The sequence below is a fragment of the Hemiscyllium ocellatum genome, chromosome 1 (assembly GCF_020745735.1).
Source record: "Hemiscyllium ocellatum isolate sHemOce1 chromosome 1, sHemOce1.pat.X.cur, whole genome shotgun sequence".
Lineage (NCBI taxonomy): Eukaryota > Metazoa > Chordata > Chondrichthyes > Orectolobiformes > Hemiscylliidae > Hemiscyllium > Hemiscyllium ocellatum.
The window spans coordinates 74,726,191-74,741,912 of NC_083401.1; the positions used below are offsets into that span (position 1 = coordinate 74,726,191).

At 39.0% G+C, this 15,722-nt stretch overlaps 1 protein-coding gene across 1 annotated transcript in view; it reads left to right on the plus strand.

The window, feature by feature from the left end:
• ndufs4 (NADH:ubiquinone oxidoreductase subunit S4) overlaps positions 1 to 15,722 on the plus strand; it is a 170,056-nt gene that overhangs the window by 46,560 nt on the left and 107,774 nt on the right. The window contains exon 2 of the mRNA XM_060830026.1: positions 8,632 to 8,710. Within this exon, the coding sequence (XP_060686009.1) occupies positions 8,632 to 8,710 (79 nt within the window). The remainder of the gene's footprint in view (positions 1 to 8,631; positions 8,711 to 15,722) is intronic.

Here is a 15,722-nt window from a genome sequence, read left to right on the forward strand (position 1 = left end):
ATAAACTTGAGGACTGACTATACAATAACTGTTGAATAAACAGTAGTCAACTTGGAATCAGAAAAGGAATGTCCTGCCTTTGCTATCTTGACCCCACTTGACTGAAATGATAACACAAATGAACTGTTGAAAGCTTGACTTCATCAAAGTTAAAAATCACACAATACCAGGTTATAGTCCAACAGGTTTAATTGGAAGCACACTAGCTTTTGGAGCTCCACTCCTTCATCAGGTGGTTTGGCGCTCCGAAAGCTAGTGTGCTTCCAATTAAACCTGTTGGACTGTAACCAGGTGTTGTGTGATTTTTAACTTTGTACACCCCAGTCCAACACTGGCATCTCCAAATCATGACCTCATCAAGGATAAGTAGGGATACACAATATGTGCCTACCTAACCAACAATGTCCTTATCCTGTAAACAATTAACACAAAAGGTTTTTGTGAAATGTGCATTGGTAAATTTGCAGAGGAAGATGAAATGGCGCTCCAAGTCAGTGTATGACACTCGTATAGCTGCAGTTGAAGTTGAACTCGACACATACAATTATTGCACAGCAGCAATTGATAAAAGTCAACAGAATGTTGAACTATCTAGATAAGATTGTAGAATACAAATCAGAGGTGATGGTGAGTAAACTTTGTCAAGCTCTGGCTAGACTTCAACTTTAATTAACATGCTGTCACCAAAACAAAAGACAAATTCCTGAGGCTGTGCAGAGAAAGTCCATTCAGCTCGTCATCTGTACTGATGTACTGTATTGTGTTGTGAAGGAAGACTCAAGAACTGGGGCTTTGCATTCTTTTAAAATACAATTTAATCTTTTAATTGACGATGGACTGAACAGCTGTCTCCTTCCATGATTATTTTGTTTTCAACACATTTTAGTGGGTTATCAGTTTGAGCACTTGTCCATGGATCACTCAATATGTAATGGTCTATTCCCTGATTTAAGTATCAGGCAATGATCATCTCCCACAAGATTTGGGATTAGGTGTATGGGATGTAATTAAAAATAATGTATTACGGTGGTTATTTTGGGGGAGGGTGGAGTGTGTAGTTGTCACTCGCCATAAGAGGAAAAGTTACTGATCAGCCTTTAGACCCATTAGTTTCCTTTGTATTTTTTTTCTTTCCTGATAATTACTGTGTTTATTCCCCACAGCCCCTTCCTCACTTATAACATTCCAAAAATCCTTGGTATCCTGTGCCAAGAAGGCTGATTTGTTTATTTGATTTTATCATTTGTTGTAGATGTGTTGGTTGCATGGCAGGATCTCTTAATAGTTGTCATCCTGTGTGGTGATGGTTGATTGATTGATTGATTGATTGATTGATTGATTATATATCGATTTGATAAATTGATTTCTTTGCGGTTGCTAATTACAATGCCTTATGAACTAGGCCCAAGATTCTATAATTCAAAACCGATGTTTTCATGAGAAATTCTCAAACACTTATTAACTGTCTCTATGCTGATTGTTTGTGCTCTTTTACTACTTTCTTCCTTCTTTCCAACAATGTGACATACCCATTGGCTCGGTGGTGAATGTGTGGGAAGGAAGAACTACGCGGGTCTGTCTCCTTGACATAAGAGCTGCCCACAAAGGGTAATCATAACTTAAGAGGGGTAGCACATATTAAATATAACTATCCAAAAATCTTGACAAGCTGCTTTACATTTAATGGTAGTAAGTATTAAGATGCTGTTAGTGCAATCTGCGAGACCATTCAACTGATTATAGGAGTCAAGAGAAATATATTGACAAGTTGGTAAACTTTAGGACTGGGCTACCAGACAAACTGGAGAAGCCTGATCTTCGGGGTTTTAAGTTAAGGTATTTACAATGATAGAGGCTGAGAACAAGGTTTCTGCTCTTCAGTCTTCATCGTATTTATTAATTTCAGCTCTGAACTCGGAAAGCCCAATAGTCAGTGAGTTTCAGTAAAGTTGTAGCTGAATTTACTATTTTCTCATGTAAGTAGAAGTTTTATGCACAAATGCCAAATATTAAATTCAAGAAATGATGAATGAGTGTGCCTATATTAAAAACTAAAATTTAGATCCATAAGTCAGTATTGCAAGCAATAACTTTGAATAACTTGCGTTTTTCAACTTGAATGCCTCTTCCCATGTCCCCCATTTTGTTCTCTGTCATTCCTAAGCTTTTTAAAAATTCCAGTCTCTAGCACCAAAACTATGGTAGTAGTTGTGCTTCTCCAACATTTAATATTTTAACATTGGAGCATTGAATTAATCTGTTTTGCTAAAGAGTTTTTGTAGCTTGGGAAACCTGCAATCTGCTGCATGTCTTTGAGAATCTGCCTTTTAAACTCTTCATGTTATATGAGAGAGACAGTCTGTGGGGTTTCTGCAATCTTCAGAAAGTTTTTGTAGAAAATTTACAGAAAAAAAACTGTGACATCAAGTGGAGGAAATGCACGATGGTTTTCACTTATTTTCTCATTGTATTGTGCCTCATCAATTTGAGATGAGAAGTCACAAAATCATTGGGTCCTCTTGCAGTTAATCTTTTGTTTTCCCATGAAATCTTTTCAGAGTAATAATTATGGAAATTGAATCTTCTTTGAATACTGTTGAATTGCGTTATACAAGCTAAACTGCTTTGCTCCCATGATTTTGAATTTCTCCTGGACTATCACTATGTTTTTAGGTTTCGTTTTAGGCAGTATGAACTCCAGTTCACAGTTGAGCACCAACCACATCATGTCTGATGTGAAACAGGCCCATTCTAAAGCTTAGTACTACGTTTCTCCCCAAGGTTGTCTGATACTTTACAAAAAAAATGCCGTTTCTTTGTTCACCTCTTCATATGTCACAGATTGAATGGCGCTTTCAGTATATGGGTGCTAAATGCACTCTTTGTTGCACTGTAGACAGAACAAAGCCTTTTCGCAAGTCTAGACAGCTGTTTGTCTCATCCTTGAACTTTGGTAAACCTATTTCAAACAGTGAATTGCAGACTGGTTAGTGGAGTGCATTTTACATTGTTTTATTAATTTGGCATAGAGACAACATTCTGGGAATATCAGAGGTCATTCTGTTAGAGCAGTGACTGCATTTTTAGCAATATCAAGGGTGCAACATTAGAAGACACCTACAAAGCTGCTGCTTGATAATATCAAATTTGAGCTTCAAAAATCTTAAAAACATCAAATTCACAGCTCAGATCATCTGAAAAACCTAGATCCTTTTTATCTTAAATGTGCTACAGAGTTATAATCCATGTGAGAGAAAAGCAACTTGTCTACCTGAAGAAAGTTTTCATCTGCATAACTAGCAAAAAAAGCTAATTTAAATAATTTAAAGATATGAATACATTTTGTATGTTTAAAATATTTTCTCGAGCCAAAACTGAAAGGAAAACATATCAAACTTGATTTCAACAAGCTATGTAAATTGCCAAGGAACAGGTATAGACCATTCAGACTCCTATTGCCATACCCAAGCCCATTCAGTCTCATCAGAGCTGATCTATATCTTGACTCAGTTTACGTGACTTCATTTGCGATTTTTGAGAAGATTTGTAGCTCAGGTTGAGGGTCAGCTTGTAAGTTTGTCCACTGAGCTGGCAGGTTTGTTATCAGACGTTTTGTCACCATGCTAGGTAACATTATCAGTGAGCATCCGGTGAAGTGCTGGTGTTCTGTCCCGCTTTCTGTTTATGTGTCTTGGTCTGTTAAAGGTGGGTGATATCATTTCCGATTCTTTTCCTCAGAGGTTGGTAAATGGGGTCCAAATCGATGTGGTCATTGATAGAGTTCTGGTTTGAATGCTGGCCTCTAGGAATTCCCATACATGTCTCCGTTTAGCCTGCCCCTGGATGGATGCGTTGTCCCAGTCGAAGTGGCGTCCTTCTTCATCTGTATGTAAGGATAATAGTGATCGTGGATCATGTCCTTTGGTGGCTAGTTGGTGTTTATGTATCCTGGTGGCTAGTTTTCTGCCTGTCTGTCCAATGTAGTATTTGTTGCAGTCTGTGCATGGTATTTTGTAGATGACATTTGAATGCACAAACTGTAACAAACACTACATCGGGCAGACAGGCAGAAAACTAGCCACCAGGATACATAAACACCAACTAGCCACCAAAAGACATGATCCACGATCACTATTATCCTTACATACAGATGAAGAAGGACACCACTTCGACTGGGACAACGCATCCATCCAGGGGCAGGCTAAACGGAGACATGTATGGGAATTCCTAGAGGCCAGCATTCAAACCAGAACTCTATCAATGACCACATCGATTTGGACCCCATTTCCCAACCTCTGAGGAAAAGAATCGGAAATGATATCACCCACCTTTAACAGACCAAGACACACAAATAGAAAGCGGGACAGAACACCAGCACTTCACCGGATGCTCACTGATAATGTTACCTAGCATGGTGACAAAACGTCTGATGACAAACCTGCCAGGTCAGAGAGCAAACTTACAAGGTGACTTGTTTCCATATTCTTTAATACGGTTGCTCAAAAATCTTATCAACGTCTGTGTTGAATGTTTTATTTGTTCAAATCTAAATATCCTTTTGGGAAGAAGGAAGCTCCAAATTGCTTTCATTCCTTGTATGAAGGGCTTCCTGAAGTTACCCTTAAAAGTCTCGTTTGAATTTTAAGGTTATGCTTCCCTATACCGCACATTCTGTCAGTGGGAATAGTTTATTTCTAATGATTCTATCAACATTTTTTTAATCACCATTGAAAACCTCAATTAGATGATCTCTTGCTGTTGTGCACTTCAAGTGCAATACAGACCTTGTCCATACTTGTCCTTATAATTGAAACCCTTTAGGCTTGTACCATTCTGATGAACCTACATTGCTACATCCTTTAAGATCATTGTATTTGCCTTAAATTGCATGACCTAGATCTTACTCTCACATAATTGTAACATAGCGTCCACGCCTTTGTACTCCTGCTTCCTTGAAATTATCTAGGAGAAAGTGAGGACTGCAGATGCTGGAGATCAGAGTTGAAAAAGTGTTGCTGGAAAAGCGCAGCAGGTCAGGCAGCATCCAAAGAGCAGGAGAATCGACATTTCGGGCATGAGCCCTTCCTGAAGAAGGGCTCATGCCCGAAATGTCGATTCTCCTGCTCCTTGGATGCTGCCTGACCTGTTGCGCTTTTTCAGCTCCTTGAAATTATGGCTAACATTTCTTTAGCTATTTTAATTAATTTTACCTGTCCATGATACCAGATTGAACATAATAGTATAAAGGCTATTAGGTTCAATAAACCTGCGCTGGTTTGGTAAGCTTGCTGTACTTACTTTCTCATCTATTCTGCCTAAAAAGATCCTAGTTAACTAAATTATTTTTAACTTTACAATTTAAAAGCCTGTGAAAACATACTTTTCCCGTTACTCCTCACTTATTATACTTTAATTTGTTTGAATTTTAACGGAACTTTCTCTGTAAGTGTGCACTTTTCCACGTTAAACATTTTCCACAATTAACCTGGCCAATTCTGTCATAACCTTGAAAACTATAATTGGACTATCTCAGTCAGTCTTTACAGTTTACTTTACAAATCCGTGTATTGCTTTTAAAAAGGAAACCAGCAGACTCCTATGAAAATTCCACTCAGACTTTCCTTAAAAACATCCTTTGTTACTTGATCTTTGCCATTCCCTTTGGCCTTGCACTACCAACCTTTCTGTCATTTTTTAACCCTCTCTTCCATCCTCTTTCAGATTAGATTAGATTACTTACAGTGTGGAAACAGGCCCTTCGGCCCAACAAGTCCACACCGACCCGCCAAAGCGCAACCCACCCATACCCCTACATTTACCCCTTACCTAACACTGCGTGCAATTTAGCATGGCCAATTCACCTAACCCGCACATCTTTGGACTGTGGGAGGAAACCGGAGCACCCGGAGGAAACCCACGCAGACACGGGGAGAACGTGCAAACTCCACACAGTCAGTCGCCTGAGGCAGGAATTGAACCCAGGTCTCTGGCGCTGTGAGGCAGCAGTGCTAACCACTGTGCCACCGTGATCTTCCATTTTTGCTCTGTCCCCCATTCTTCTAACCTTTCACCTGTTTAAAGTCTACTGCATTTCTGACTTCTGCTAATTACAATGAAATGTCTCTGACCTGAATTGTTAATTTTGTTCCCATAAATGCTGCCAGATGTGCTGAATAATTCTATTTTATCTGATTTTATTTCAAATTTCTTGCTTCCACAATAATTTTCCATTTTCTGTTTTGTTATTTCAGATTCAGCAACCTTCGTATTTTACCCATTCCTTGTAAACTATATCCCTTAAACCTAGAATCATCCTTGTAGTTTAGATGTACATAGTCAAGGTTATGATTGATAGTGACGTAGAAAATAGCAACAAAAGTCAGCCATTTGCCCATTTAGCTCACTCCACCAAACATCGTGAACATGGCTGGTCCTCTATCTCAGTTCCGTAGTTTCACTTTCTCCCTAACTCTTGACACCTTTAACTTCTAGAAATCTATCAACTTCTTCCTTAAATATATTGAGTGACTTTGCCTCAAAGTCCTTCTGTGGCAGAGAATTCCATATGGTCACCACACTCTTGAGTGAGACAATTTCTCCTCATCTCAGTCTGAAATGGCTTACCTGAATGAACAGAGCCATGTACAGTGCATTGAAAAAAGTAGTATCTCTACACCTTGTTTGCAACTTTCTCTTTCCCTAGCAGTAAAGTATAATTTCATAAATTGTCCATAATAATTCCTGTACCTCAGTAAAGTTATCACTTCAGTGTCTCCTTAGAGGTTTCTTGGTCTTTATCTTTCTCCTTGATCTAGTATATAAATATTATCTTGGTAGGAAAAATCAGATTCATAATATCCTTCCATGTACTTTTTGCCTGGGTGTTATTTAATATAGTGCCTCATTGTGTCTCCTGGCTCCTTGGTTCACACATTTATTCAGGGGAGATCGTATTTAATGCTTCTCAATCCTAATGCTTACTCAATTTGGTTTCATCTATTGCTCTGGGTTATAGAGTTTAATTTCCATTTCCTTTGTGGTTCACCCTGCAGCTATGTTGGTTTTAATATGTTTGTCACTCAGTGTTCATTTAAAATAATTTATGTGCTATTGGCTTATTTCCAAAGCCCAATTCATGGATACTGACATTGAGCGTTTGGTCTCAATTTTGAACCCAGGATCCACTATGCATGGTGGGGTTTTGAAGCATGTGGGTCAATGCCTTGAAGACCAAGGGTAATTTATTAATAATATATATCAGACTACCATAGCATAGTTGGGAACCTGATTTAAGTTTGACAAGTGCCTTGAGGGTCATCAGGATTTTCCAGGAGATCTGTCAGTGAAAAGGAAGTGAGTATGCCAATTCATATTGTTTTTACAACACTTTTGGGCCAAGGAAAGCAGGAGTACTCTCCCTGATGCTTGAAGGAAGCCTTTGGCTTCTCTTCTGCCCATTTGTTTTGTTGCAGAGTTTTCCTCTTCTCTGATCTCTGAAACTCAGCCTTCATCTGTTGAGCCCATTTGTCGTCAACTTCTTCCCTTCCCCCAACCCCTCAAGATTTCCTCCCTCCGATATCAGCATGCATCTTCTTCCATACTCCTGACTTCTCTCCAAGTTAAAATTTCACAGGATCTCTGTGCCCCAGCCTTGAGCACATCATGATTATTTTTTGCCGTCCCTGCAAGTGTTGGAACATGTATCAACTGGCATTGTACTGAAAGGTTGGAGACTGCAGCTGATATACCTGTCTACCAGAATTTGACATTGTGTCGAATCCTTAGGAGTAACCGCATATATTTGATAGTATTCTTCTATATGATTGTATTTTTATGTTGCATTTGTATTGATGCATTGCTTATTAAATGGGAAAAAAAAGGAAAACAGTAAAAAGGTTACTGAAAAGTATCTTTTTAAGTTTGCCATACAACTCACTTCAGTATTTTATGACATTCTATATTTAAAAAAAAAACTGGGCTAAATATTTAAAAGATTAATTTAAATTTAAAATCCTATGGTTTGTATACCTAAATGCATTTTTAAAGCTTATTATTTCACTGGAAAATGAAATATGAGTGTTGGCATCCCAATTTTAAAACAGTGTGACAAACATTAAGGAATTGGGAATGTACTGAAATATGTAAAATCATTGGTGAATGCTTTGAGAATAATTCACTTGTAAAATGCTGATGTTTTAAAAAAAGAGTGGGGATAGGTTAAATTACGTATTTTAAACTTCTTTAGACTTGGTTATCATTGGGATATGTTGGGTCTTTAACCAAAACATGTAAAAAATGTTCTTGAAACTTGCTGTCTCCTTGCACTGTCTATTCGTGACAAGCCAGCTTCATTCACACACTCAAGTCAGTCATTGCTGGTGGCAGTCTCTGACTGAAAAAATCTGCAGTCTGATGTAAAATGCAGTGAACTGCTGATGGGACTTTGACAGAAATTAAACAGACAGAATTAAGTGGGGAGAAATAGGATTTTGGCACTGCCAATTCTTAGTTTGAATAATTTTTCTTAAAAGGCTAATGTTAATAACCTAACATCTGCATGCAATATTAATCAATCCATGCCATATTTTTCTTTGAAACACTTTTTTTCTTTTTTTTTGTCATGCACTGCAGGCAATTGAGCACTTCCACATGGCGACTGGCACAAACTCAAACCAAGGACAGGCAACTCATCACAGTTGATGAAAAATTGGTAAGGATTTTAAATTGCTACCATTTTGCTGCCTGCAGACTATGTCTGTTTAATAAAAGCCATTATTGTGTGTGTATACTTTGAGGAAAGACACAAAAGGAATTATTATCAATTTTTTTAAGGTCAGTTCTCTGAGTAACTGTAATTTTAATATTGTATATTGAGGCAAAACTCAAAATTTGAAACCTTATTGAAAACAATCATCAAACTTGTTCTTTGATCACTTACAAAGAAAGGTTAGGAGTATTACATAGATTATGCAGCAACTTTCATTAAGCCTTTGATTTTATTGTTAAAACTTCTGACAAGTTCAGGATGCTTCTATTGCATTTCTCTTCCTGTTCTATACTGTTGTAAATAATGAAAATGTAATAATTAAATGTAACTAATCAAAATATCTTCATCGCTCAAACCACAAGTTAAACATTTACCCATACTTACCATTTGACCCCTTCTCTTTTAGTCCGATGCCATTGTTTTCCAACACACAGCATTGTGGTTAAGTTGGTGGCACTCTTGCCTCTTTTACTAGGTTCTGGTTTAACTTCCACTCCAGAGCTTGAGTACAAAAATCAGATCTGTTAATCAAATGCTCTGTTGGAGGTGGATGGATGTAAAAGACCCGATGACATTATTTTGAAGGCGAGTAACAAACTTAGACTCTGTGACTTGGCAGATGTTTGGTCCTCTATCAACACCACAAAAACAGAATTATCAAATTTTAATGCTTGCAATGGTTGTTTACATGTCAAAACCGTGACTATTTTCCAAAAAAAAATTAACCTGATTATTTCCTTATATATTTGCTGTTACTATCCATTTTGTAGTGGCATTCCTTTATGTGATGTTTGTTGACTGAAACTAACATTGAAGGCTGAGGAGCCAATGAACAGCCCACTTGGTCTAGATTGATAACATAGAAGTGAGCAGGTCAATACTTGATGCAGGCATGATAACAAACCAAGAGACAATCTTTGTTCCAATGATAACTCAGTGATCATTTGACATGTCTTTTGGAACATTTTTCTTCCTGATTTGAATTTTGTGTGTATGTACACAAAGATAATATGGAATTGTGTTTATCTAATGTCTGTCTGTAACTTCACAATATTTCTAGTGACTAGCCGATTTAGTCAGCTGCAGCTGGAAGCAGATTGTCGTGTTTCTAGAATGCCATTTGTGGAACATAAATGTTTTTCTTTAGTTCAAGAATTTAGTTTAAAGTTCTAACCTGCAGTTTCAAAGCGAAATAGGCAGAGCTACACAAGTAGCAAAATAATGTAGTAAGCATTTATGCAGCTGTAAGTATAATCTGAACAAGGCCAGGCAGAACATATGAGACAACCTTTTTCTGTCGAAAGACGATAAATGCAATGAATAAAGGAAAATAACCTTGCCGTTAGCTATAAAAGTATAACTTATTCCAACTTTACCTCTGGTTGCTTTTCACTGGGCTTCCTGATGAATGTATTAGTAATAATTAAGATATAATGACAAATTAAGTCATGGAGAGTGGCATGGTGGCTCAGTGGTTAGAACTGCTGCCTTAGTGCCTGGTTCGATTCTATCCTTCGGCAACTGTCTGTGTGGAGTTTGCACATGCTCTATGTGCATTTGTAGGTTTCCTTCGGATGGTCAAGTTTCCTCCCACTGTCTAAAGATGTGCAGATTAGATGGATTGACTGTGCTAAATTGCCCCAAAGTGTCTAGAGATGTGTAGGCTGGATGGATTAGCCATGGAAAATACAGGATTACAAGGATAGAGTGGGGGAAGGTAGGGCGGTGGGGGAGATGCTGTAGGATGGTCAGTGTGGACCTAACTTGAAAGGGTTCAGAAAAGATTTACAAGGATGTTGCCAGGACTGGAAGATTTGAGCTATAGGGAGAAGCTGAACAGGCTAGGAGTGTTTTCCCTGGAGATTTGGAGGCTGAGGGATGACATTATAGAGGTTTGTAAAGTCATGAAGGGTATGGATAGGATAAATAGACAAAGTCTTTTCCCTGAGTTTGAGGAGTCCAGAACTAGAGGGCATAGGTTTAAAGTGAGAGGGTAAAGAAATAAAAGAGACCTAAGGGGCAACTTTTTCACGCAGAGGGTGGTACGTGTATGGAATGAGCTGCCAGAGGAAGTGGTGGAGTCTGGTACAATTACAGCATTTAAGAGGCATTTGGATGGCTATATGAATAGGAAGGGTTTGGAGGGATATGGGCCGGGTGCTGGCAGGTGGGACTAGATTGGGTTGGGATATTTGGTCGGCATGGACTGGTTGGACCGAAGGGTCTGTTTCCATGCTGTACATCTCTATGACTCTATGATTCTATGATCTGATGGGCTGAATAGCCTACTTATACTCTAAAGAGATTCTGTGATTTCAGGGAAAAATTGGCAATCCTATATTTTTTCCACTGATTTGAATGCTGTTGAAATTTGCACGCTGCCAGCCTGAAAATTTTTGTCAATTAATTTTGCAAACCAAACTAAGGAAAGAAAATGTATTAACGAAATAAAGCTGTTGCTTTTTTTAATCTATAATGTTTCACATCTGTACTGTACTTCAGATATTCACAGTGGGATAGAAGGAATGTGTTTTTTAAAGCTCCATAACACTATTATTTTAATGCTTGTTTTCACGATTGTTCATAAAAATAATGAGCTCCTAAGAAGAAAAAGAATTCCATGTCGCTTTCAAAGTAATTTAATTTTAATATCCTAAAGTACAGTGTGGAAGTACACCGTAGGTATAATGTGTTTAATGCCTAGTGGTGATGTATACTCTGCACCCCAGTGCCAACATGCAAGCCATGCTACAGTTACTCTGTGATGATGATCCAACTATTTTTTGCAATTCTAATTTCTATTGTTATAATGTAGATATAATTTCAAATATGAGGGCTATTGGTCAATACATTCCTCTAACTCTTTTTAACACTTTGCAACTCACTGTATTGGAATGTAGCTATTTAACACCTCCAATTTTGGTGTCATTTGCAGATTTACTAACTGTACCTCTTATGCTCACATCCAATAAATGACAAAAAGTAGTGGATCCAGCACTGATTCTTCTGGCACTGGTCACTGGCCTCCAGTCTGAAAAAACAACCCTGCACCACAACTCTGCCTTCTACATTTGAGCCAGTTCTGTATCCAAATGGCTGGTTCTCCCTTTATTCCATGAGCTCTAACCATGCTAACCAGTCTCCCATGGAAAACCTTGTTGAACACCTTACTGAAATTCATATAGATCACATCTACCGTTCTGCCCTCATCAATCTCTTTGTTATTTCTTCAGAAAACTCAATCAAGTTACTGAGACATGATTTCCCATGCACAAAGCTATGTCCTTCCCTTTCCAAATACATGTATGTCCTGTCCCTCAGGATTCCCTCCAACAACTTGCACACCACCAGCATCAAACGCACTGGTCTATTGTTCCCTGGCTTGTCCTTACCACCCTTCTTAAAAAGTGGCACCACATTAGCCAACCTCCAGTCTTCCAGCACCTCACCTGTGACTATGAAGACACAAATATCTCAGCAAGGAGCCCAGCAATCACTTCCCTAGCTTCCCACAGAGTTCTAGCGTACACCTGATCAGATCCTGGGGAGTTATCCACTTTTATGCATTTCAAGATATCCAGCACTTCCTCCTCTGTAATATGGACATTTTACAAGGTGTCACCATCTATTTCCCTACAGTCTATGTCTTCCATGTCCTTTTCCACAGTAAACACTGAGGTAAAATACTCGTTTAGTATATCTCCTCCATCTCCTGCAGCTTCACACAAAGGTTGCCTTGCTGATCTTTGAAAGGCCCTACTCTCTCCCTAGTTACCCTTTTGTCTTTAAGGTGCTTGTAAAAATCCTTTGGATTCTCCTTTAATTTTACTTACCAAAGCTATCTTATGTCCCCTTTTTGCCCTCCTAATTTCCCTCTTAAGTATACTCCTACTGTCTTTATGCTCTTCTAAGGATTGATTTGATCTATCTTGTCTATATCTGATATGTGCTTCCTTCTTTTTCTTAATCAAACCCTCAATTTCATTAGTCAACAAGCATTCCTTACACCTACCAGCCTCTCTTTTCACCCTAACAGGAATATACTGTCTCTGGACTCATTATCTCATTTCTGAAGGCTTCCCATTTTCCAGTCAGGTCAGGCAGCATCCAAGAAACAGGAAATGTCGAATTTCCTGTTCCTTGGATGCTACCTGACCTGCTGCCGTTTAACCAGCAACACATTTTCAGCTCTGATCTCCAGCATCTGCAGACCTCACTTTCTCCTCCCATTTTCCAGTCATCCCTTTACCTGCTAACATCTACCCCCAATCAGCTTCTCTAAGGTCTTTCCTAATACCATCAAAGTTAGCCTTCCTCCAATTTAGAACTTCAACTTTTAGATCATTAAATTTGTCTTGCATAACCTACCTCAAAATCTACACTGACTCTGATCAACTAACTATTTTAAACTTGTTCAGTTACTCAATCCTTCATTATAGCCACTTCCCATCAACAGGTGTTGGGTTAACTAATTTATAATTCTCAGGTTTCCTCTTTGATCTTTTTTAAAAAGTGGAGTGACATGTACAATTTTGAGAGAACACTAGAGGATTATAATTTCATCAGCTGCATTGTTGAGAACTACTTATTTTAAAACCCTGAAAAAGAAACCATCTGATCAGAGGCATTTATAACAGTTTAGTGCAATTATTTTCCTCACTAGTGTTGTTTTGCAAATGTTTGTTTTTAAGACCATAAGACATAGGAGTGGAAGTAAGGCCCATCGAGTCCACTCCGCCATTCCATCATGGCTGATGGGCATTTCAACTCCACTTACCCGCATTCTCCCCGTAGCCCTTAATTCCTCGAGACAACAAGAATCTATCAATCTCTACCTTGAAGACATTTAGCGTCCCGGCCTCCACTGCACCCTGTGGCAATGAATTCCACAGGCCCACCACTCTCTAGCTGAAGAAATGTCTCCGCATTTCTGTTCTGAATTGCCCCCCCCTCTAATTTTAAGGCTGTGTCCACGGGTCCTAGTCTCCTCGCCTAACGGAAACAATTTCCTAGCGTCCACCCTTTCCAAGCCATGTATTATCTTGTACGTCTCTATTAAGTCTTCCCTTAATCTTCTAAACTCCAATGAATACAATCCCAGGATCCTCAGCCGTTCCTCATATGTTAGACCTACCATTCCAGGGATCATCCATGTGAATCTCCGCTGGACACGTTCCAGTGCCAGTATGTCCTTCCTGAGGTGTGGGGACCAAAACTGGACACGGTACTCCAAATGGGGCCTAACCAGAGCTTTATAAAGTCTCAGTAGCACATCTCTGCTTTTATATTCCAACCCTCTTGAGATAGGTGACAACATTGCATTCGCTTTCTTAATCACGGACTCAACCTGCATGTTTACCTTTCGAGAATCCTCGACTAGCACTCCCAGATCCCTTTGTACTTTGGCTTTACGAATTTTCTCACCGTTTAGAAAGTAGTCTATGCTTTTATTCTTTTTGCCAAAGTGCAAGACCTCGCATTTGCTCACGTTGAATTCCATCAGCCATTTCCTGGACCACTCTCCCAAACTGTCTAGATCCTTCTGTAGCCTCCCCACTTCCTCAGTACTACCTGCCTGTCCACCGAACTTCGTATCATCTGCAAACTTCGCTAGAATGCCCCCAGTCCCTTCATCCAGATCATTTATATATAATGCGAACAGCTGTGGCCCCAACACTGAATCCTGCGGGACCCCGCTCGTCACCGGCTGCCATTCCGAAAAAGAACCTTTTATCCCAACTCTCTGCCTTCTATCGGACAGCCAATCCTCAATCCATCCCAGTAGCTCACCTCGAACACCATGGGCCCTCACCTTGCTCAGCAGCCTCCCGTGTGGCACCTTATCAAAGGCCTTTTGGAAGTCTAGATAGACCACATCCACTGGGTTTCCCTGGTCTAACCTACTTGTCACCTGTTCAAAGAATTTAAGAGGTGACAAGTAGGTTAGACCAGGGAAACCCAGTGGATGTGGTCTATCTAGACTTCCAAAAGGTCTTTGATAAGGTGCCACACGGGAGGCTGCTGAGCAAGGTGAGGGCCCATGGTGTTTAGCAGGTTTTTAGCAGGTTCCCGTTCATGATTCAATATTAGGTTCCATGGGATGTCTAAAATGCTATCCTCTTCCTTCACTGCAAATTCTGATACAAAATAATTATTCAAGAATGTTACTTTCTGAAGAACAAGGGAGTCGAAGGATATGGGGTTAGGTGGCAAAATGGTTATGACACCACAATCCGATCAACTATGATATTATTAACTGGGAGCAGGCTTAAAGGGACCAAATGGCTTTTCATGCTCCCAATTTGTTTGCTGGTATATCTTTACTTACATTGAATATATTATCACATCTGTTGTCATGTGACTTTTGACAATCTTTTTATTTACACGATAACTCTAAGACATCATGTATATTTATACTTTTGTGCTCCTTTTCTGTAGCTCTTCCTGCTTGTTCTGACAACATTTGTTGGTTTTTCTGTCTCTTCCATGCATCAAGATTTCAGTTAAAAATCGCCTAACATCAGGTTATAGTCCAACAGGTTTGTTTGGAAGCATGAGCTTTCGGAGCGCTGCTCCTTCTTCAGGTGGTTGTGGAGGTTAAGATCATGCTTGCAGTATTTACAACCAAAGAAATCAAGTGTCATGGAGATGTGATACAGTAAACAATCTTAGATTAAAACTTGCATCTTTTATAATGGGATATGCTGGTTTCTGTTCTTTGATATGTAAATCCCAGAGCTACTTTTAAATTACATTCACAAGATGGCATCTCTAAGTTATCAACACTTCATTTTGTCTTTTTGCCTTTTATATACTTTTCCATTTAATTTTATCTCATCTTTTATAAGCCACATAAAATGTAAGTGAACTGAAACTTGTATTAATAGAAAGTGATAAATGGTGATTAAAGGAATGCCATATTATTCTTGGTTTCACTCCTCTAATGATATTGTTT